This window comes from Mercenaria mercenaria, chromosome 1, assembly GCF_021730395.1.
Source record: "Mercenaria mercenaria strain notata chromosome 1, MADL_Memer_1, whole genome shotgun sequence".
NCBI lineage: Eukaryota > Metazoa > Mollusca > Bivalvia > Venerida > Veneridae > Mercenaria > Mercenaria mercenaria.
Genome location: NC_069361.1, coordinates 100,679,095 through 100,705,214, shown reverse-complemented (window position 1 = coordinate 100,705,214; position 26,120 = coordinate 100,679,095). Strand labels below are relative to the sequence as shown.

The 26,120-nt window shown below is 36.6% G+C and overlaps 1 protein-coding gene across 6 annotated transcripts in view; it reads right to left on the bottom strand.

Moving 5' to 3' along the window:
* The window catches only part of LOC123528820 (1-phosphatidylinositol 4,5-bisphosphate phosphodiesterase beta-1-like), a 223,829-nt gene that overhangs the window by 75,734 nt on the left and 121,975 nt on the right, over positions 1-26,120 (bottom strand). For all 6 annotated transcript variants that reach the window (XM_053518674.1, XM_053518644.1, XM_053518665.1 and 3 more), the window contains 6 exons: positions 8,551-8,697; positions 6,692-6,849; positions 5,619-5,698; positions 4,556-4,640; positions 1,624-1,708; positions 398-678 (listed from right to left, as the gene is read on the bottom strand). In XM_053518674.1, coding sequence (XP_053374649.1) covers positions 398-678; positions 1,624-1,708; positions 4,556-4,640; positions 5,619-5,698; positions 6,692-6,849; positions 8,551-8,697 — 836 coding nt within the window. The remainder of the gene's footprint in view (positions 1-397; positions 679-1,623; positions 1,709-4,555; positions 4,641-5,618; positions 5,699-6,691; positions 6,850-8,550; positions 8,698-26,120) is intronic.

The window sequence follows — 26,120 nt, the reverse complement described above, 5'->3', positions numbered from 1 at the left end:
CCCTTAAATCATTAAAAGAAAAATTAAGGCACAAAGTACCTAACACAAATGAAAATTGGACGTTTTTAAAAGACTGTAATCTTTAATAAATTGTTTAATCTGAGACTTCAAAAGTCTAAAATCCTTTATAAATTTTAGGGCACAAAGCTTTTTACACAAATGAAACTCGTGAAAAGACTTAAATCACTGTTAAACTTTGGCAAAGAAATATCAAAAATTAATTTAATATTAGCAACAACTGACATTTTGATAGTGGAAACTGACAAAAAAGAATTACTATATCATTTTTACATAATTTCATTCCAACAAAATTCTGTAACGATTCTCTAGATAGTACAATAGAGTTGACTGATACACAATATCTGACAGCACAAAAAACAATCTACCAATCCCTCACCTTTTCTCGTTTTTCCCTCTGTCTTTCTTTCTCCTCTTCTTCAGTCAATCCGGTCACTTCATCATCATCATCACTCTCCGATGACTCAGAGTCGTACATATCTTCCGGTTTCTGGCTCTCATCCATGCTTTCTGATGTGCTCTCAGTTTTAGTCACTGGCAGTTTTTCCTCACCTCCAACACTAATTGTCACAACGCCGTCTTCTCCACTGGCATCTAAGCTGTTCTGTTTAACTTGTTTCCTTGGGTTTGAAGTTTTTGGAGAGGTTACTTTTTGTTTACCTAAAATAACAGAAAAAAGTGTAAATGTATTGTTTAGTCTTTTTCTTTATGCAAGAAATTAGGAAAATGTAATTTTACACATAGAAAAACACAATTATACTGCTAAATAAAATAAATACTTCAGAAGTAATACTGTTTGGTCTTTCAGTGTGAAAACAGATCCCTTCGTGCTAATCCACTTGAGCACGTCAAGGAGAGGATTCTTCGGAATAACTTTTATAGAAAAAAATCTATCAAATGTTAACGAAAACTTGTCAAAGATTTTGCTTGTCTTCTGTTTCAGCAAACTGTATGTAGCTGAATGTAATTATTTTAATCAAACTAAGACTTATGTGATTGTTGAGAAAATGGCCGGGAAAAAAAGAACTGTATAATTCATCAAAATCAAATATTTTTCTAGCCCTGTGGGCCCCGTGCACAAGTAGTTAGGGTTGTTGACTTCAAATCACTTGCCCCTTGCCCATGTGGGTTCAAGCCTCACTCTAGCATAGAATTCTTCATGTGATGAAGCCATTCAGCTGGCTTTTGGAAGGTCGATGGTTCTACTCAGATGCCAGCACCTGATGAAATAACGCCAGGAGGGGCACCTGGGGTCTTCCTCCACTATGAAAAGCTGGAAAACAGCTAAATGACCTATAAGTGTGGCAGTGTGACTTTAAATGCAACAAAAACAAAACAAAACAAAAGATGTTTTAGCTCCTAGCTTTTGGCATCTAGCTAGATAATTTAATAAAATATCGGAGAAACTGACTACAAGAAATTCTTCATGCAAGTTTCATAATGCTGAAATTGCGAGTTATACTAATAAAGAATTTCTATAAAACTGCTCACCATTTTGCAAAGCTGAAGGCAGACATCTTAAGATAATACTTCAATCTAAACAAGAAGCACACACTGAGCCTTTTGGCTCAAGCAAGTTCAAAATTTAAGTAAAGAAATACTTACTTTTATGGAAATGTTTTTTCCTATTTTTGACGATAATTTTGAATTTCAGATGTTCAGGGCTTGGCAATGGAATATTTGGTTCAAGCTGAAAAATAGCCATAGAAACTTCAACATAGGTGTGATATAGAGGTTGTAAGCAAATGGACAACCAGTATACAAGGTAACAAATCTTTTTGGAAGCCAGTCTCAAAACTCCAGCAATAGACTGGTTGTTTCTCAGGAGTTTTGAAACTGAAGTTTCTGGCTGCTGTTTAATAATTCATCTTTATCTGTTTGAAGAGACTACTTAAAACCTTTATCCTGCTAAATTTCTAAAATGGACTAGTCCATCATTCAATTTGGGCAGTTCAATTTATCATTCAAAGGGGTGTGCACTGAGATTTAACTGACTGAATAGCAAACAGTACAGACCATGATCAGCCTGCATAGATGTGCAGGTTGATCTTGGTCTGCACTGGTCGCATAGTAGGGCTGTGGATCGTCAGACAAGTGGCGATCCGATCCACGAGTCGGGGCTGACGATTCACAGATCAAACCATGGATCACCAGCAACAACTAATAATGATACAAAAATGCAAGCCTGTTATTTTTGTACTGTTTTCTTTATGGAATCTAAGCTTTGCAGTTCTCATAGTGCTCAGTTTAATAGTTTTGACCTACGTTTAATGTTTTGCTCATTAATTAAAGTCAGGTTTCATGGGTGGACTTCTGTAATGTTCGGCCATTCTTGCAGATGAACTATCGACGTCGGTCATTAATAATCACAATATTTAGTAACAGTTCCGCATTTTTTGATAAGAAAATTTTATTTGTTGGACAGAAATTTTGTATCTAACTTTTTATTGAATTTAATTTGTTTACCCACTGTTTTGACAGATTCCATATTAATTTTAGTTCGAAAATAGGACCGACGCTAACTCTACCTAAGACATTTGTTTACATCCAGTTTAGAATAAAGGGTAATCGTCTTAGATGTGCAAGAAAATTCATTGAAGACGTTTAATGTGGCTTTAATTTAGTCTTGACAATGAAGAATATCTGTACTCGAACTTTTGGTCAAACTTGTGGATATCCGAGTACTTGGATACTCGTTACAGCCCTATCGCATAGGTAGAATCACTTGCCGCCAGCATGCTAAAGGTTAACCTTTCCGCAAGGGTTATTTTCTAAAGACAAGTTAGACTGATTTCCAAACTTATCTTCATTTAAAGACTACAGCATTTACTCCTTCCTAAAGTATGAACACCAGACAACAACCATTTTATAAACATCACCACAACATCAGATTTTTTAAAAAATGTTCCTACATATCATTTCTTATATCAAGAGATGACCAAATGTTTTTCAGTCATTTCACATAAATGAGCAAACTTGGAAAGTTGCAATATCAGACATGAATTACTATTATCAGAGCACATTTACAACATCTATTTTCATCTCTGACAAAAGCAGTATCAGGTCTGAGATAGACGTCTGTGTAAAATTATAAGATAAATCATCACAGGAAATTATCTACAAAACAATGAACGCAATTCAAAAGTATAAAAGCGGTAGACCCGTCTATAAATACATAGCATCATCTAATACAGACAAGAAAAACAACTCTAATGATGATTTATGAGGTAACATGCCTCATCAATGTATTGCAGGTCTGATATTTATTGCAGCCATTTTACAAATACAATTTTTGATAATATCACCAAAACTAAATGGTGGTGGTGTAATCACTCATTGAACAATACAGCTATAATAATAGATGCCGAAGTGGTATAATAACCCATGATTCATGAACTTTACGCAGCTATGCAATTGAATACAAGGCAAAAACCATGGAACAGATTTGACCTTGCTGTGACCTTGACATTTGATCTTTCACCCTGGTTCATGCACTCTCCACAAGTCTCACCACCACCTTCCTACATTTCAAGTTTGTAGTCAATACATTGAATGATTATCAAGTTAAATATGATGGACAGATTTGACATTTGAGCTCAATTTGTGACCTTGACCTTAAACCTACAGACCAGCTTCATGTTTTCTGCAAACTGACTCCTCACTACCTATCTACCTCTCAAATTTGAAGTAAATACCTTGAATGGTTAATAAGTTATGATCCAGACACGAAATACAATGGTCAATTTTGACCATGAGGCTCAATTTGTGACCCTGACCTATGACCTTCAGAGCCAGTGCAAGTGCACTGCACATCATCTCATTGCCATCTACCTATATCCCAAGTTTAAAGTCAATATCTTTAATGGTTACAAAGCTATGTTCCAGACACGAATTACAATGGATGGACAGATGGACATACAGGCAGACAGTAATGCACAAGCCATCACACAATATTTTCTGTTTTTCCAAAACGAGCGTATAAAAAGGAGCATAATTTTGAAAAAAATTCCATTAGTGGGTACTGAGATACCAGTTTACATACAAAGACTTAACCAAAAGTTGCCTCGTCGAAAAAGGGGCATAATTTTGTTAAAAAGCAAAACAGAGTTCTAGAACCTGTGCAATGTTAGTGAATAAATGTGTGAAGATTCAATCCATTCCCACCAGTAGTTACTGAGACACAAGCTTACATAAAAAAACTTCAGTGAATCAGGATGCCGACGCGGACTTTGACGTGGACACATGGGTGAGTCTAATAGCTCCACCTATTCTTTGAATTGTAGTTTATTATGTGCATGTTTACCACCAACTTATTTACATTCTTCAGATATAAAGCTGAAGCCATTTTATGTCTCCAGGTCACTTTTACCTTGACCTCTAACCCTTAAAACATTAGGGGTCATCTTCTAACCAAAGGTATTTGACCACTATGAAAAGCATTATCTTGTTACTAACAGGATACAAAATAATCTACTGACCAACAGACCAACCAACATTGAGCAAAACAACTGAAAGAGGTGCATAAAAATTAACTTACACTGAAGCCTTCTAATGGGTCCACTAACAACATATCTCCAAATATATTTCTACAATGGGCAGCCATTTTTGCTTGCTGCTTGACCCTATAAAACAAAAACAAAACATCTTCAAGAAAAGACACACTTCCAACACATCTGACTCACAAGCAGTTGTTTTAGTTATAACATCAAACTAACTAGCAGTAATTTTTGGCGCTTGAATATCTTAAAAATTGTTGTTTTCAAAGTTAAAATACATAACTTAAGAGCTGTGGTTTTCAAAGTTAAAACACAGTTTTTGGTGTTGTTTTTTTTGTCAATTAAAGTAATTAAAAACTCAAGCATATAACTTACAAGCAGCGATTTTCAAAGTTAAAACATCTAACATATCAGCAGTGGTTTTCAAAGTTTAAATATTTATGATTACTTTAAGATGTCTAACATACAAGCAGTGGTTTTCACATTAAAATATCTAACATACGAGCAGTGGTTTTCAAAGTTAAAACAGGTAACATATGAGCAGTGGTTTTCACACTTAGACATTCTAACTTGCAAGCAATGATTACCAAAGTTAAAGGTAAAGGTAAAAGGAAAGGTAAAGGTAAATTTTATTTACCGTTGCTTTGTGAAACAATTAACATAAGCTCTGTAGAGCTTTTGAGCGACCCTATTTTAAGAACAGTTAAAACCAGTTATACCATACCCCCAGCAATTTGCTGGTACACATTTACAGCTGGGTCGACTGAGGCAATCGTGATAAAGTGCCTTGCCCAAGGAGACACCGCAATGGGAGTAGCCAGATTCAAACCAGGGGCCTTCACCTCCATAGGAAAGCGTCTTTGCCCTCTCGACCACTGCGTCCACATTATGTCTAACTTGCGAGCAATGATTATCAAAGTTAAAATGTCTAACTTGTGAGCAATGATTAACAAAGTTAAAATGTCTTACTTACAAGCAGTGGTTTTCAAAGTCAAAACATCTAACGTACAAGCAGTGTTTTTCATGCTAAAATGTTTAACATACAATGTTTAAACAATCTATCTTAGGCAGCAGTGGTTTTCAAAGTTAAAACAGCCAACTTACGAGCAGTGGTTTTCAAAGGAAAGTATAACTGGATAATCTGAGGTTTTGAAGGCACTTGCTGCAATAGCTTCTATCACATCCTGCAAATATAGAAAAGTGTGTCATGACTGTCCATAGCTTCTCGTCATAACCAAATGTATATGTACACCCTACCTGGTGCTATAAGGCAGTTTTTAAATTGCTTTTTGTCACTAAATGAGAATTTTCTGATCCCTGTCATTCTCCAGACAATGCTTAAGACAAAGAAAAGATGATCTCTTTACTATGGCTTAATATAGCAGCTATACATAGCTGTCACAAGAGTATCTTTTTTTAAGGTTTGTACACATTTTTTCCAACTACCCTGTTTTATGACGCCCATAATTCGGCAAATAAAATTTACAGAGAAAGCAAGTTACAAAATCATTTAAAGGGCAGAATACTTTTGCAAATTTTTAGATAACTATCATTTGAAACTGTTGCAACTATTGAATTTATTTACTCATTTATTTGGGTTTTACGGCGCACCAACACAGTATAGGTTATATGGCGCCAAACAGGACTACAAATTTTGGTTCCACATCTCATTTACATCGAAATAAAAACATGAGGTATGGAATCAAAATTTGCATACCTGCTGGAATCACAGAGTTACTGCAAAACCAAGTGTTAGGACCCTATTAGTCGCCTCTTCGATCATGCAAGGGTAAGACAGTGGTTCCAATTGCAACTATTGAAATTTTGTCCCTCTCGACTGTTGCAATTTTGGCATACTCTCTCCGATGATTTTCTCCTAATCTGCATCCATTCATTTCAGGCTTGATCCATACACATTTATATATGAATGGGCCTCTTTGTTTATGTTCGCCACTCTGCTTTAAAGAATTTTCTGCCAATCAGAACCTCTCATTACTTTTCTCAAACGTATGGACTGACTTAGTAAAAGAAGACTGCTTTGAAACTTTTTTTCAAAAGTAATAACTTTAGGCAATAGGATGATATTTAGAAGAACCTGACTAAAGTTGGGTTTTTTTTTTTTCAAAGAAAAAATGGACATATCTGAAACCATGAAAAATGGATATGTGTATGAATACCTTGAACACAATTTCTGTACACATAGTAAAGCCATGTGTGATTACAGGTTCTTCATCAGAACCTTTCCCATCCCAACAGTCAAGCTCTATACATCTACAACCACTCAACAACACCTGGTGGTAAATCTCTACTGATGACTTTCCTGTCAGCTGATGACCTGAATTATAATATTAAAGTATTGTGAACATTTTACAATGGACTGTCTATATAATATATATGTGAATTTTATGACTAATTATGGCTACTTTTATCTATGACATTGCTTTCCATTTCCTGACGTCCTGGTTAGACTGCAACCCAATGAGTATTCACCCAATATTTGATGCTTACCAAGGCATATTCAATTTCTTTAATCTAACTCCTAATGTAATGTCAAATTAGAACTTACCTGTCAGGTATATTTGTTTGTTTTGTTGGATTTAACATCGCACCGACACAATTATAGGTCATAAGGCGACTTTCCAGCTTTTGATGGTGGAGGAAGACCCAAGGTGCCCCTCCATGCATTATTTCATCACGAGCGGGCACCTGGGTAGAACCACCGACCTTCCATGAGACAGCTGGATGGCTTCCTCACATGAAGAATTCAAAGCCCCGAGTGAGGCTCGAACCCACATCAGTGAGTGGCAAGTGATTTGAAGTCAGCAATCTTAACCACTCGGCCACGGAGGCCCCTTTGTCAGGTATGTATTATAGCATGTAGGACAGAGGTTGTATGTCATGTCTAGGCTCCGGGTCTATATAGAAATTACCAGGCAAGTATGTGTGGGAGAAGTTGTGTCATGTCTTAGCTAAGGTCTGTTACCTGGCAAGTATGAACTATGAGAGGAGTTAATGTAATAATGAGAGAGAGCTTATTTCTTGTCTAAGCTGTTTTTTTTAATGTACAATCATTAGGGTGTCTATATCTTAGACTAGCTGACAAAACTAAATTGAATGTCCTTTTGTATTACAGGAAGAGTTGATAAAATGATGTAACAGTGTCATGTCTTGTCTAAGATCTAGGCAGAACTTACCTTTCTGGTATGTGCTTAACTAATGTCAGACAGGTTGTGTCAAATCATAGCTAAGGTCCAAGTTAAACTTACCCGGCAGGTATGTATTATGGAGGAGCTGATGAAATAATGTGCAAGGTTGTCCCATGTATTGTCTAAGATCTAGACAGAACATATCTGTCAGGTATATGTGAAGACTTAATAAATAATGTTAGAGGTTGTGTCAAGTTGTAGCTAAGGTGTAAGCTGAACTTACCTGTCAGGTATGTATTCTGGGAGGAGTTGATAAAATAATGTGAGAGCAGTTGTGTCAATTTGTAGCTAAGGTGTAAGCTGAACTTACCTGTCAGGTATGTATTATGGGAGGAGTTGATGAAATAATGTGAGAGAGGTTGTGTCTAGTTGTAGCTAAGGTCTAAGTTAGACTTACCTGTCAGGTATGTATTATGGGAAGAGTTGATGAAATAATGTTAGAGGTTGTGTCAAGTTGTAGCTAAGGTGTAAGCTGAACTTACCTGTCTGGTATGTATTATGGGAGTAGTTGATGAAATAATGTGAGAGAGGTTGTGGCAAGTTGTAGCTAAGGTGTAAGCTGAACTTACCTGTCTGGTATGTATTATGGGAGGAGTTGATGAAATAATGTGAGAGAGGTTGTGTCAAGTTGTAGCTAAGGTGTAAGCTGAATTTACCTGTCTGGTATGTATTATGGGAGTAGTTGATGAAATAATGTTAGAGAGGTTGTGTCAAGTTGTAGCTAAGGTGTAAGCTGAACTTACCTGTCAGGTATGTATTATGGGAGGAGCTGATGAAATAATGTGAGAGAGGTTGTGTCTAGTTGTAGCTAAGGTCTAAGTTAGACTTACCTGTCAGGTATGTATTATGGGAAGAGTTGATGAAATAATGTGAGAGAGGTTGTGTCATGTCTTGGCTAAGATCTAGGTACTCTGCTGGAATCAAGTTGTTATCTTCAGACATTAGGAACTTCAGAAATCCTTCCTGAGAAAAATGACCTAGAAATATATAATAACAACAAGTTGAAACTACTATAGCAATGTAAATAACTGACATCTATATCTGTAGCTCTCACTGGTCTGATATCTAAGGAAATTGTCTGAACTACTGTTTGCCTTCTAAATGAGCTGTCACAACTTCTGAAACTTCTTCAAGCTAATGCACAAAATAGGAAAAAGAAGTTACAACTTAGAGATCACCTTAAATTCTGTATGAAGCTTCTCACTGTAACCATAGTAACCATGTCCACTGACAATATTCTATGGACATAAGAAGGGACTATTAATCTTCAATCTTCTGAAGTTAATAAAATATGACCATCCTGGACTGATGTTATCATTAGATGTTATCTAGATATTGTTTGCTTGAATAGTATGCAGCTGTAAGACTGGAACCTGTTTTGAGACACAGCAAAAATGTATGTGCATCCTATAAATGACAGAGGAATATCAATGTAAAAACTCTAAAATTCTTATATTTCAAATCCTGTTCTACACAATAAATCAAACTTGCATTAAACTGACGCCTACACAATATCTCTTACAATTTATGGCCAAAAAACTAATATTACCTGACCTAATGAATGAACCTGGTATTCTTAACTTGTGTATATAATGAGTGAATATGAGCTTAAATAACAAGACAGTTCTTTAAATAATCATATCTATTTCTGTGAAACAGGATGAGGTAATTTCTATCTGAAATTGAAATTCTCTGAGCGACAACTAACGATGACTTGCAATATTCTCTAGACTGTATACAGCAATCACATGATATGCTAAGGTTTTTTGTGAATCAATATCCAAATCTAAATAAAGGTACTTTACATAAAGTTTACATCCAGAAAAATCAAATTAAGTGACAATGTCTTAAGACTTTTTTCCTTTACAAAACACTGCAGTATTTCTATCTACACAATGGCAAAAACAGGGATAGGAAATGAATAGATTATAACTGAAGAGAGAATGTTTCAACTAAAATTTGATAAAAAGAAGTTGACCACTCTAAACTATACAATGTGTGTCTCTATAAAGCACAACAAGATTTCTACCTACACAATGACAACAACTTCTATGTAAAAGTTACAATTAAAGTTACACTTCAAAACTAAAGATTTTAACACTAAAATTACACACTTTCTATTTTGATGTAAAACAAGAATGCGCTGTAATATATAGCTTAATAAGAATTATATGCTTATCTATTAATCACAAAAAACAAAATCAACTAAAACTTGAAGAGAAACAAAAGCTTATTTTTACCTTAAGAGATTTGGGACAGAACTTTTTAATTGTGCTTTGTAACTTTTGATATTTTTGTTCTACTCTAGTTTTTCAAATTTCCTAATAGTTCAAATAAGAAAACTAAAAAAGGGATTTTCATGAAATACCTTTCACCTAAGTTTTAACAGTATTTTAAATCTGCTTCAAATAACAGCCCCCAGAATTATAAGACCTGCATAATTATTACAAATAAATATCAAGACATTTTTATTCTTTATCATTAATAGGCATTTAATATAACAGATGAAGTTCCTATACTCTTATAATAATAATCTTATATAATTGCGACTGGTACAATAACTTAACAAAACTCTTCTTTATTTATCCTTTACCCTACTAAATTTCTATAATGAACGTGTCAGTCTTCCAATTTGGACAGTACCATTAACTATTAAAAGGGGTGTTTACCAAAAATATACTGGCTGAATGGTGAACAGTGTAGATCATGATCAGACTGCATGGATGTGCAGGCTGATCATGATCTACACTGGTCGCAAAGGCAGAATAAATCATGTCCAGCATGGTAAGGATTAAAATGTTACTAGTTAAGCTGTTTTAGGTGTTTCTGCATAAACAGGTGCTCAAGTGCTCCAACATAAAATGTGCTATTATAATTGATACTATTAAAATGAACAACTGAAACACAGTTGCTCAAAGCTGCAATAGAATGACCGAAATGCTCAAGTTATCCATGACTTTGAGCTATCCAAACATGGAAAATATGAGGAAAATGCCTGGGAACTGCATGAATTGCTTGGTCCAGACCTAGTGCTCACGCCATCGATGCTCAAGTGACCAGACTTTCTTAAGACCCACAGAGATATACAGTCAATCACTGCCCTAATATGCTTTCAATTTTCTTTGAACTTGCTTATGAACCTTACAAACCTGTTTCAAAGTTCAATGGAAAACAATAGGTTTCAGTTTTTTTCCCCCCAAAAAAAGCAACAATTTGGCCATATATTTTAAGTAAAACAGAAGAATAACTAGGAATTGCTTTTGTAAAAAAGCGCATGTCTCCCCCAATGCAAAGTCCTATAGGCAAGAAGTCAATAGGGGTCAAGAGCGGAAGTCAAAGAGACACTGATGGTTGGCTGCAACAGGGTTCATCTACTTGGCATGTCCAGTCATCCCGCTAAATTTCAACACTCTTGGCCTAGTGGTTCTCAAATCACTATTTAGGCTCCTGTGACCTTGACCTTTGTTCAAGTGACCTCAAAATAAATAGGGGTCATCTACTCTGCATGTCCAATCATCCTATTAAGTTTCAACATTCTAGGTCAAGTGGTTCTCAAGTTATTTCCAAAAATTGATTTTACATGACCAGGCCCATGTGACCTTGACCTTTAATAAACTGACCCCAAAATCAATAAGGGTCATCTACTCTGCATGTTCAATCATACTATGAAGTTTCAACATTCTGGGTCAAGTGGTTCTCAAGTTATTGATCGGAACTGGTTATCAATTTTCAGGCCCCTGTGACCTTGACCTTTAATGGAGTGACCTCAAAAACAATAGGGGCCATTTACTCTGCATGAACAATCATCCTATGAAGTTTCAACATTCTGGGTTGAGAGATTCTCAAGTTATTGATTGGAAATGGTTTTCCATGTTCAGGCCCCTGTGACCTTGACCTTTAACAGAGTGACCCCAAAATCTTTATGGGTCATCTACTCTGCATGACCAATCATCCTATGAAGTTTCATCATTCTGGGTCAAGTGGTTCTCAAGTTACTGACTGGAAATGGTTTTCAATGTTCAGGCCCTGTGACCTTGACCTTTAACAGAGTGACCCCAAAATCGTTAGGGGTCATCTACTCTGCATGACCAATCATCCTATTAAGTTTCAACATTCTGGGTCAAGTGGTTCTCAAGTTACTGACCAGAAATGGTTTTCAATGTTCAGGCCCCTGTGACCTTGACCTTTAATGGAGTGACCCCAAAATCGATAGGGGTCATCTACTGTGCATGTACAATCATCCTATGAAGTTTCAACATTCTGGGTCAAGTGGTACTCAAGTTACTGATTGGAAATGGTTTTCAATGTTCAGGCCCCTGTGACCTTGACCTTTAACGGAGTGACCCCAAAATCAATAGGGGTCATCTACTTTGCATGTACAATCATCCTATGAAGTTTCAACATTCTGGGTCAAGTGGTACTCAAGTTACTGATTGGAAATGGTTTTCAATGTTCAGGCCCCTGTGACCTTGACCTTTAACAGAGTGACCCCAAAACCAATAGGGGTCATCTACTCTTCAAGACAAATCATCCTATGAAGTTTCAACATTCTGGGTCAAGTGGTTCTCTAGTTATTGATCGGAAACGGTTTTCAATGTTCAGGCCCCTGTGACCTTGACCTTTGACGGAGTGACCCCAAAATCAATAGGGGTCATCTACTCTTCATGACAAATCATCCTATGAAGTTTCAACATTCTGGGTCAAGTGGTTCTCTAATTATTGATCGGAAATGGTTTTCAATGTTCAGGCCCCTGTGACCTTGACCTTTGACAGAGTGACCCCAAAATCGATAGGGGTCATCTACTCTTCATGACCAATCATCCTATGAAGTTTCAACATTCTGGGTCAAGTGGTTCTCTAGTTATTGATCAGAAATGGTTTTCAATGGTCAGGCCCCTGTGACCTTGACCTTTGACGGAGTGACCCCAAAATCAATAGGAGTCATCTACTCTTCATGACCAATCATCCTATGAAGTTTCAACATTCTGGGTCAAGTGCTTCTCTAGTTATTGATTGGAAATTGTTTTCAATGTTAAGGCCCCTGTGACCTTGACCTTTGATGGAGTGACCCCAAAATCAATAGGGGTCATCTACTCTTCATGACCAATCATCCTGTGAAGTTTCAACATTCTGGGTCAAGTGGTTCTCTAGTTATTGATCGGAAATGGTTTTTAATGTTCAGGCCCCTGTGACCTTGACCTTTGACGGAGTGACCTCAAAATCAATAGGGGTCATCTACTTTGCATGTACAATCATCCTATGAAGTTTCAACATTCTGGGTCAAGTAGTTCTCTAGTTATTGATCGGAAATGGTTTTCAATGTTCAGGCCCCTGTGACCTTGACCTTTGACGGAGTGACCCCAAAATCGATAGGGGTCATCTACTCTTCATGACAAATCATCCTATGAAGTTTCAACATTCTGGGTCAAGTGGTTCTCTAATTATTGATCGGAAATGGTTTTCAATTTTCAGGCCCCTGTGACCTTGGCCTTTGACGGAGTGACCCCAAAATCGATAGGGGTCATCTACTCTTCATGACCAATCATCCTATGAAGTTTCAACATTCTGGGTTCAAGTGGTTCTTTAGTTATTGATCGGAAATGGTTTTTAATGTTCAGGCCCCTGTGACCTTGACCTTTGACAGAGTGACCCCAAAATCAATAGGAGTCATCTACTCTTCATGAACAATCATCCTATGAAGTTTCAACATTCTGGGTCAAGTGGTTCTCTAGTTATTGATTGGAAATGGTTTTCAATGTTAAGGCCCCTGTGACCTTGACCTTTGACGGAGTGACCCCAAAATCAATAGGGGTCATCTACTCTTCATGACCAGTCATCCTATGAAGTTTCAACATTCTGGGTCAAGTGGTTCTCTAGTTATTGATCGGAAATGGTTTTCAATGTTCAGGCCCCTGTGACCTTGACCTTTGACGGAGTGACCTCAAAAACAATAGGGGTCGTCTACTCCAGCAGCCCTACAACCCTATGAAGTTTGATGGTTCTAGGTCAAATGGTTCTCCAGATATTGCTTGGAAATGAAGTGTGAAGTATGGACGGACAGAGGGGGGGAGACATAGTTATGTCAAAATAAAAGGCAGGGTTAGGCCTATGTAGGTTGATATGCAAACTAACAATATGAACTTTTAGGTTTGTGAGAAGTTTCCATCAGATGCATGAATAGGTTTCTGAAATAGCTTAAGAAATATCAATTTGGGGAAATTTTCCAAGTGAAAAGGGGAAAAAGAGACTTTTATCCTACAAACCTGTAAGTTTCAACATGATATCTGTATTGATTTCCCAAGATGGAACAAGGAAAGGTGAGACAGAACAGACTGATTCTCATAATTAGTCGCCGCAGTCGCCTCGACCCCTATTCAACATCTGGTGGGGGTATAAAAAGAATTCAGTGTTTGACGCTAACAATAGCAGTACTGCCTGGGGCAGGTTGAATTTAGACCTGTCTATGGAGCAAGTGAAACTTCACCCAGCTAGAATAATACTTATGAGTAATTCAATCTAAATCATCCTTCACAGAATAACCACTAGATAACAGGACAAATTTTTCCCTAAGGGTACATACTTTAAAGTAAGTCAATCTTTGTCTCAAACCAACTTTCAAAATGAATTATTCCACCAAAAACCAACTTTCAAATTGAATTATTCCACCAATGAACAATTTTCACTTCTGGGCTGTATCAGTTCTTCTTCAGGAAAATCAAACTTATTCATTACAGTGATCCAATCTAGCATGTTAACGTCAATTCTGAAGTGAATCTACACAAACATCAGCTCTTCCTATAAAAAAAGGTCAAAAAGGTTGGCAAACAAATAAACCAATCTGTAACCACACAAAATCTGTCTTGAAAAACCTACTGAGATGACAAGATGCAATTTGCGAAGTTTCATATTCAGAAAATTGTCTTTAAAGCAATGCACCCAAAAGCAAATTACCACATCCAGCAGCATATCACTATATCCAGAAGCATATCACTACATCCAGCAGTACATCACTACATCCAGCAGCATGTTACCACATCCAACAGCAAATCACTTCATCCAGCTGCATATCACTACACCCAGCAGCATAGCACTACATCCAACAGCATATAACTACATCCAGCAGCAAATCACTGCATTCAGCAGCGTATCACTTCATCTAACAGCATATCACTGCACCCAGCAGCATATCACTACATTCAGCAGCATATCACTGCATTCAGCAGCGTATCATGACATCTAACAGCATATCACTGCACCCAGCAGCATATCACTACATTCAGCAGCATATCACTGCATTCAGCAGCATATCACTGCACCCAGCAGTGTCTTACTGCACCCAGCTGCAAATCACTAATCCAGCAGCACATCAGTGCATCCAACAGCAAATCACTACATCCAACAGCATATCTCTACATCCAGCAGCATATCACTGCATCCAGCAGCAAAACACTACATTCATAAACATATCACTACATCCAGAAGCACATCACTACATTCAGCAGCATATCTCTACATCCAGCAGCATATCACTGCATCCAGCAGCAAATCACTACATTCATAAACATATCACTACATCCAGAAGCACATCACTACATTCAGCAGCATATCTCTACATCCAGCAGCATATCACTGCATCCAGCAGCAAATCACTACATCCATAAACATATCACTACATCCAGCAGCATATCACTGCACCCAGCAGCAAATCGCCACATCCAGCAGTAAATCATTGCAGCATATCACTACATCCAGCAGCATATCGCTACATCCTGCAGCAAATCACTGCATCCAGCAGGAAATCACTACATCCAGCAGCAAATCACTGCATACAGCAGCAAATCACTGAATCCAGCAGCAAATCACTCCATCCCTTCTTTAATTTTACCCAACAATATATATACTTTGTGTCAATTTATAAGTTACAGCCTGTTTATGTTAGGTTTTAAGCATAATTTTCTGCCAGTATTGTAGTTAGTTACATAACTAAGTCATAAAACCCATAGTGCTTAGTTTTAACATGTGATCATAAAACCTGTCATCATTAGTTTGAAACATGTGGTCTTACAACTATGTGTTAAAACCTGTGGTCCTTTGTTTACAATGTGTGGTCTTACAACTGTCATAAAACCTGTGGGCCTTAGTTTGAAATATGTGGTCTTACAACTGTGTCTTAAAACCTGTGGTCCTTACATTACAATATGGGGTCTTACAAATATGTCTTAAAACCTGTGGTCCTTAGTCCTACACTGTGTCATAAATCAAACTAAGAAGGAAAAGCCTGAACTTACGACTTCATGATTAGGAGAAAAAGTTCAAACTTATTACTTACTGACTGATAGCTCAAAGTTATGACTTGCTTATATGACTACTTATGACTAGTAGGCAAATCTAAAACAAGAAATGAGGGATAACTTGCTCACTGGTACGTAAATCTTAAATTTACTACTTTCCGACTGGTAAGTAAATCTCAAACTTATGACTTGCTGATCAGCAGGCAAAGCTCAAACTCCTGACTTGCTGACTGGCAGGCAAACTTCAAACCACTGACTTTCTGATTTGTAGTAAAAGCTCTCTTTTGACTTTCTGATTTGTAGCAAAAGCTCATTTATGACTTTCTGATTTGTAGCATAAGCACAAACTTATAATTTGCTATTTGTCACAAAAGCTCACTTATGACTTTCTGATTTGCAGCAAGAGCTCACTTATGACTTTCTGATTTGCAGCAAAGCTCACTTATGACTTTTTGATTTGCAGCAAAAGCTCAAACTTGTGACTTTCTGATTTGTAGCAAAAGCTCACTTATAACTTTCTGATTTGTAGCAAAAGCTCAAACTTATGACTTGCTGACAGGCAGAAAAAGCTAGAAGAAGAAACAAGAGACTACTGGCTGAATGGCAGAGAGAGCTCAACCTTACTAGTTTCTGATTAGTAAGCAAAGCCAAAACATATGACTTGTTGACTGGAAGGCAAATCTCTTACAACAAGAGCTCGTCGAACATGAAATGCCCCCTTGATGCATTCAGTAATTGCACAAGGAACAGAAGTTATTTGCTCACTGTAAACAAAAATTCTACTGTTCTGGGTCAATGTGACATTGACCTTTGACCTATTGACCTCAAAATCAACAGGGTCATCTGTTGGTCACGATCAACCTCCCTATTAAGTTTAGTGATCCTAGGCCCAAGCATTCTCAAGGTATCATCCAGAAAGTGTTTAACTGTTCCGGGTCAATGTGACCTTGACCTTTAGCCTACAGACCTCCAAATCTATAGGGGCCATCTACAGTCATGACCAATCTCCCTATCAAGTTTCACGATCCGAGGCCCAAGCGTTCTCAAGTTATTGTCTGGAAACAGTTTAAATGTTCCGGGTCACTGTAACCTTGACCTTTGACCTACTGATCTTAAAATCAATAGGGGTCATCTGCTGGTCATGATGAAACTCTCTTTCATCTTTCATGACCCTTGGCCCAAGCGTTCTCAAGTTATTGTCCAGAAACCGTTTAACTGTTCCTGGCCAATCTGACCTTGAACTTTGACCAAATGACCTCAAAATCAATAGGGGTCATCTGCTACTCATGATCAATCTCCCTATCAATTTTCCTGATCCTAGGCCAAAGCGTTCTTGAGTTATCGCCAGGAAACCTTTTTACTGTTCCTGGTCACTGTGACCTTGACTGACCTTTGACCTACTGACCTCAAAATCAATAGGGATCATCTGCTGGTCATGACCAACCTCCCTATCAACTTTCACGATCCTAGGCCCAAGCAATCTAGAGTTATCATCCGGAAACCGTTCAACTGTTCCGGGTCACTGTGACCTTGAACTTTAACATACTGACCTCAAAATCAATAGGGGTCATCTGCTGGTCATGACCAACCTCCCTATCAACTTTCATGAGCCTAGGCCCAAGCCTTCTTCAGTTATCATCTGGAAACCGTTTAACTGTTCAGGGTCACTGTGACCTTGTCCTTTGACATACAGATCTCAAAATCAATGGGGTCATCTGCAAGTGATGACCAACCTTCCTATCAACTTTCATGATCCTAGGCCCAAGCATACTTGAGATAACATCCGGAAACGGATTGGTCTACATACAGACCAACCGACCGACAGACTGACCGACCGACAGACATCTCCAAAACAATATACCCCTCCTTCTTCGAAGGGGGGCATAATTAACTTGCAAACTGGCAAGGAAATCTTAAATATTACATCTTGCTGATTAAGCTCAAAGGTATGAGACTGGCAAGGCTCAAATAAGAAACTACAACTTGATATCACTTAAGAATATCTATATGAGGAAGACCTTATTATTCAAATCTCATAACCTTTTCTATGTTGTAACTGCAGCATTCAAAAACAAGACATTCAAGCACATTCAACTTCCCAGCTCTTTACAATTTTCAAAAAATAGGAGAAGCAGTCTTTAAACATCCGACCAATTTTCTGTTGGCTTGCTATTATTTCTTCTGCTTTCAATTTGTAAAATTAATTCATTAATTCAAATAAAAACAACAAAACTATAAAGTGATCCTCATCACATTAAGGAATAAATGGTCACATTATTGACCTCACAGAAAAGGCCAGTTGCATGTAAATAAATTACATCTTGAATAATTTGACTCACATTTAGAAAGACACTTTTATGAAAATCTTGATGAAAACCTTTTGAATTTTAAATGACTCTATCCTTCTTCATTTCTATTTCACCTACACCCTGTCACTTCTGTGTCCATAAAATGTTTTCATTCTGATAGGGCTATATGCAATCTCTGCAGTCATGTTTACCGACTAATCACTCAATCATTAATAATTGATTAGTATTGTCTAAATAATTAAGGAAGGTGCTAATTACCTTCATTAATAATTCAAGCTCATTTTGTTTTTCCTGCCATCTTACCAGTTCCATGTTACATTAATTTTTCTTGCAGTGCTTCTGACAGCTCTCTCTCTCTCTCTTATCTACAAAGTAATACATTTACCTCTAATTTAATTAGAAATATTTCAAATCCTGGCATACACTTAAATGCATTTTGTTATTATCTTGCTGTCTGTTTTTGAATTTTTGTTGATAAGAATTCAAACATTCTTTGCACAAGCTGATTTCTTCGCACACCTTTCATAGAAAGAGCTGTCAATATTAGGATTTACTAAGACAGGCTTTATTTATCAATAACAAATACAACAATACTATGACTTATGATGACAGGCTTGACATGTTTCTAATACATCATTACCACAATTTACGATGACAGGTCTGACTGTACTGTCAATATATCAATACCACTATTTACACTGGCAGTCTTGACCACACTGTCAGTACATCATTACCACTATTTACTATGACAGGCTTGACTGTGTGTCAATTTATCAATACCACAATTAACCATGATAGGTTTGATGGTACTGTGAATACATCAATACCATGATAAACAATGACAGGCTTGAGAGCTCTGTCAAAACATCACTACCACAATTCATTATGAAAGGCTTGGATATGCTGTCAATACATCAATACCACAGCTTACAATGACAGGCTTGACCATGCTGTCAATATATCATTACCAGTATTCACTATGAAAGGATTGACTGTGCTGTCAATACATCAATACCACGATAAACAATGACAGGCTTCACCATGCTGTCAATACATCATTACCAGTATTCACTATGAAAGGCTCGACTGTGCTGTCAATACATCAATACCATGACAAACAATGACAGGCTTGACCATGCTGTCAATACATCATTACCACAATTCGCTATGAAGCTGTCAATACATCACTACCATAATTCACTATGAAAGGCTTGACTCACAGTGCTGTCAATACATCAATACCATGATTTACAAAGACAGCCTTGCCACAATCTACAATGACAGGCTTGACAATGCTGTCAATATATCAATATCATTATTTATGATGACAGGTTTGAACATGCTGGCAATACATCAATATCACTATATACAATAACAGACTTGACTGTGCTGTCAATACATCAATATCATTATTTACGATGACAGGCTTGACCGTGCTGTCAATACATCAATATCATTATTTACGATGACAGGCTTGACCGTGCTGTCAATACATCAATATCATTATCTACAGGGACAGGCTTGGCCGTGTTGTCAATACATCAGGCCTGACTGTGCTGTCAATACATCAGTATCATTATTTACGATGACAGGTTTGACCATGCTGTCACTACATCAATATCATTATCTACAATGACAGGCTTGGCCGTGCTGTCAATACATCAATATCATTACTTACAATGACAGGCTTGACCGTGCTGTCAATACATCAATAGCATGATCCTGGCCGTGCTGTCAATACATCAATATCATTATTTATGATGACAGGCTTGACCATGCTGTCAATACATCAATATCATTATCTACAATGACAGGCTTCGCCGTGCTGTCAATACATCAATATCATTATTTACGATGACAGGCTTGACCGTACTGTCAATACATCAATAGCATGATTTACAATGACAGGCTTGGCCGTGCTGTCAATACATCAATATCATTATCTACAATGACAGGCATGACTGTGCTTGCAATTAATCAGTATCAGGATTTACGATGACAGGTTTGACTGTGCTGTCAATACGTCAATACCACGATCTACAATGACAGGCTTGACCGTGCTGTCAATAAATCAATACCACGATTTACAATGACAGGCTTCACCATGCTGTCAATACATCAATACCACGCTTTACTTTGACAGGCTTGACCGTGCTGTCAATACATCAGTATCATGATTTACAATGATAACTCTAATTATAGATTATTACAAATATTTGGATGTCATTTCTATCTCAGTGAGTGTCCACACATTGAAGACCTCTGATGTTCAACTACTGGATGTAGCACGTATACTGATGAAATTTGGCACAACCCTATATTCATGCAAAGTTCCATGGAGAAAAGAGCTTTTAAATCAATAACAGAGCAAAAAGAAATTTTAGCGGTCTTATGTCTAAACTGCAGCAATTTTCACTGAACTTTGTTCATCTACAAATTTATTATTTCTTTTTTGCAACTGAATACACTGATTCAACCTAATGAGCTGTCCTACATAGATACTTTGATTAATTAAAATGTAATATATCTTATGTTGTTAGGAGATTGATTTCCTGATTCTAGATTTTAATAACGATTGAAGTGATATTTAAAGCAAAACATAGCATGTCACAAGCCCTTTAACAGCGACTTAAAATGCAATGACATGTTTACATTATATTACAGTATCCTGTGACCAGGCAAACAGATTACAGGTTATGAATAATGGGTAAAAAAGTTAAATGTGAAATGAGGGCAACAAAAATGAAGTAGGGTACAGGGATTATTTCAGAGAAAATATCTGTCTCATTTAACAGAACTGTATGACCGAATTCAGAAAGTTTGGGTCAGTTTTTGTATGAGAAATAACAGAATTTGCATTAGAACCTTTCGAGTTTTCAGTAAAGTGTTAATTCAACAAAATAAATTTAAATCCTGAGTTAAGTCACAGGCAAAAGTAATATTTCGCATCCCACAGCCAAGAGTAAACTGTTCATTAGGAAAAATAATTTTGAATGCTTGACCATGTTGTATGCTGTATAATCTTCAGTACTTCATGTCTGTGATATGTCTAGACAGACTGCACGTTTCAGAAATAAACAACCTTCAGCTATCTGAAATTTAAATATGATTTCTCTTTCAATTTGTTGAATTGTTTATCTTAAATTTAAAGATTGAGATCATACATCCTTATTTCAAAGAAAAAATCTGGTTAATTCTAAAAATCAAAATATACATCCTTGCAATATTTACAATGTCAAATTAAACCTTACCAGCCTAGCAGGAAACAATTTTCAGTGATATAAACTATAGATAGCATGAAATAAAACTGAAGAAAATGTAAATATTATTTCCTACCAAACAATGAAAAACATATTACAAATACGGAACTTGTAACAGTTACTGAATATCTGATCTGCGATATATAACAAAAACTGTACCTTTAACACTGAGTCACTTATAGGTTTCTTACAATACTAGCAACTTAATACACTATTTCCCCATACATAACTTGAGTCACTCAAAGGTATTTTACAACATAGCACACTATTTCCCCATACATAACTTGAGTCACTCAAAGGTATTTTACAGCACAGTACACTATTTCCCCATACATAACTTGCATTGCTCAAAGGTATCTAGCAACTTAATACACTATTTCCCCATACATAACTCGAGTCACTCAAAGGTATCTAGCAACTTAATACACTATTTCCCCATACATAACTCGAGTCACTCAAAGGTATTTTACAACATAATACACTATTTCCCGATACATAACTTGAGTCTCTCAAAGGTATTTTACAACATAATACACTATTTCCCGATACATAACTTGAGTCACTCATAGGTATTTTACAGCACAGTACTCTATTTCCCCATACATAACTTGCATTGCTCAAAGGTATCTAGCAACTTAATACACTATTTCCCCATACATAACTCGAGTCACTCAAAGGTATTTTACAACATAATACACTATTTGCCGATACATAACTTGAGTCACTCAAAGGTATTTTGCAACATAATACACTATTTCCCCATACATATTTCAAGTCACTCAAAGGTATTTTACAACATAATACACTATTTCCCGATACATAACTTGAGTCACTCAAAGGTATTTTACAGCACAGTACTCTATTTCCCCATACATAACTTGCATTGCTCAAAGGTATCTAGCAACTTAATACACTATTTCCCCATACATAACTCGAGTCACTCAAAGGTATTTTACAACATAATACACTATTTCCCGATACATAACTTGAATCACTCAAAGGTATTTTACAGCACAGTACTCTATCATACATGTGATAAGTTCAGAATCCCAAAACTGGAGGTTTGCCATTTTTCAGCTGGAGTTGAGGTCTCAAAACTGGAGGTTTTTTATCGACATAAATTAAGCGCGCGGACACATAACTTAAAAGAGTTAAAATCCAACATTTTTGGCCACACTATAACATATATAAGTCTACACCAGAAGAAATAATCCTCATAACTCTTGATTTGAATTTTGACAGAGTTATGCCACTTTTTAACTTACATTTTTTTGTTAAAGTTTTATATTAGGTCTTATATCTCTGTTTCTCTCTTACATTGGAAGCTATTCACTATATTGCCCCTTTTACTGGCCAAGATTTAATTGCACCTTTTACTGGCAAAGCTTTAACCCTTACCCTGCTATATTTCTATAATGGACTGGTCCATCTTTCAATCTGGACAGTACCATTTATTATTCAAAGGGGTTTGCACTGAAAATTTACTGACTGAATAGCGAACAGTGCAGACCATGATCTTGGTCTGCACTGGTCGCAAAGGCAGAATCATCTGCCGCCAGCAGGCTAAGGGTTAATTCAAAGTCAGTCACTGAGAAAAGTCGAGCATGCTAGCTGTCTTACATAAGCTCCCTTTTGTTCTAACTTTAAATTTTCTTAACAGATTCTCCAGCCTCAATTTAGGTCTGAAATGGTGGTGAACATGCATTAACATTATTCTACTCGAGGACTGAAAAAAAAAATCATAAGTTATGTCAATTCCTTACCAAACCCACTTTTGTTTAAACGATGATTTTGACATGAAAAATAGAAAACAGAAATGCATCAACATGTATTTACCCTTACCAAAATAATGTAGATTGATGTTATCAAATAAATGAGTGTGTGTTTTCATCCAATTTCAATGCAATAAGTCCAATTTTCGTAGCAAATTAATATGGTAAACATTGGAAGAAAATGGCGTAACTGCATAAGGGGAAATAACACTCCTGATCTAAAAATAGTAATGGGTTGGTTTTTCCAACAATTATTTATGCCGTATTATTATCGAACAAAACTTTTCTTTGAATAATCATAATTCATTTCAGTTGGGAATTATTTCTTATGACTCAGAGTTTTTTGCTTCAAACTGGTAAAAAATGGAGCCTAACTGGCATTGAGAATGGACCGATATTCGTCCCTGTGAGACTGGTGGAAAAGGCCCTGCTTATCTAATCCCTTATCAAAACAAACAATTACTAATTCACCTGTGAAAAACAACTCTTTCCTCCAGCTATAGTGGACGCAACTTGACCCCGATGGTTGACATTTGTATTATAATAAATAATGAGGCACAACCTATCATTGAAAAGGAGTTTACGTAAAACACGAGCTGCATGAGGAAAGGGAAATATAAATTTGTGTAATTATAAGTTAGTGTATTGGAAGGTTTTAACTGATCAAATGTAAGTATATAGTCTTTGATACTGCAATGTATACAAACTAATTCCATATAAATATACACAGCTACCCTAAGCACCCTTGATTTCAACAATGAAATAATCGATACGAATAATCAGCCTAAGGTCAACCATTGCGGTCAAGTTGTGACTACTATACATGTGTGTCAAACATGTATAATACACAATAGTCGGTGACACTTTGATTTACTGTGTAAACATGTTTGGCACTCCGCGGTAATTATCAACCCCGTCTACTGATTTTTTTTGATTTTTTTTTTTTTTTTTGAAAAGCGGGAGAAATATGGTTTTGGTCGGGAGACGGGAGGCAAGGTGAAAAAATCGGGATTTTGACCCTCCCGCGCGGGAGATCACATGTATGACTCTATTTCTGATACATAACTTGCATTGCTCAAAGGTATCTAGCAACTTAATACACTATTTCCCCATACATAACTCGAGTCACTCAAAGGTATTTTACAACATACCGTATAACCCCGTTTAAACGCCCCCGGGGGCGATGCATTTTACGAAAAATTCTATCCAAACAATGTCAGTAACTCGTATAAACGCCCCCCTATTCATCCCAATTCACGCACTGACATATTAACCCGATACGTCATCGTACTGGGAATCTGTGTAAAGTCGCGCGCTGAGTGACGTGATCCGAGTTAAATTCGATCAATACTGTAGCGTTTATAGCCCAGATGTTTATGTGGATTTACCTGCACGTAGCATATTCAGTACTTACACACAGTAGATTTATTTGTGCCATGCCTGTTGACGTGTTTAAAAGTTTGTGCTAATAAAGTGTGGGGTTTTTTTTAAATTCATTTGTATTGTTATGGAATTGTTATTATTTGGATATTATTGTGTTGGATCGATTTTTGAAGGTAAGATTTTTTTATTTTCCCCAAAAAACGTGGGGAAGCGTTAATACGGGGTTATACGGTAATACACTATTTCACGATACATAACTTGAGTCACTCAAAGGTATTTTACAACATAATACACTATTTCCCCATACATAACTCGAGTCACTCAAAGGTATTTTACAACATAATACACTATTTCCCGATACATAACTTGAGTCACTCAAAAGTATTTTACAGCACAGTACTCTATTTCCCCATACATAACTTGCATTGCTCAAAGGTATCTAGCAACTTAATACACTATTTCCCCATACATAACTCGAGTCACTCAAAGGTATTTTACAGGACAGTACACTATTTCCCCATACATAACTTGCATTGCTCAAAGGTATCTAGCAACTTAATATACTATTTCCCTATACATAACTCGAGTCACTCAAAGGTATCTCACAACACAGTACACTATTTCCCTATATATAACTTGCATTGCTCAAAGGTATCTAGCAACATAATACACTATTTCCCGATACATAACTTGAGTCACTCAAAGGTATTTTACAGGACAGTACACTATTTCCCCATACATAACTTGCATTGCTTAAAGGTATCTAGCAACTTAATACACTATTTCCCGATACATAACTCGAGTCACTCAAAGGTATTTTACAGGACAGTACACTATTTCCCCATACATAACTTGCATTGCTCAAAGGTATCTAGCAACTTAATACACTATTTCCCCATACATAACTTGAGTCACTCAAAGGTATTTTACAACACAGTACACTATTTCCCCATACATAACTTGCATTGCTCAAAGGTATCTAGCAACTTAATATACTATATCCCTATACATAACTCGAGTCACTCAAAGGTATCTCACAACACAGTACACTATTTCCCTATATATAACTTGCATTGCTCAAAGGTATCTAGCAACATAATACACTATTTCCCGATACATAACTTGAGTCACTCAAAGGTATTTTACAGGACAGTACACTATTTCCCCATACATAACTTGCATTGCTTAAAGGTATCTAGCAACTTAATACACTATTTCCCGATACATAACTCGAGTCACTCAAAGGTATTTTACAGGACAGTACACTATTTCCCCATACATAACTTGCATTGCTCAAAGGTATCTAGCAACTTAATACACTATTTCCCCATACATAACTTGAGTCACTCAAAGGTATTTTACAACACAGTACACTATTTCCCCAT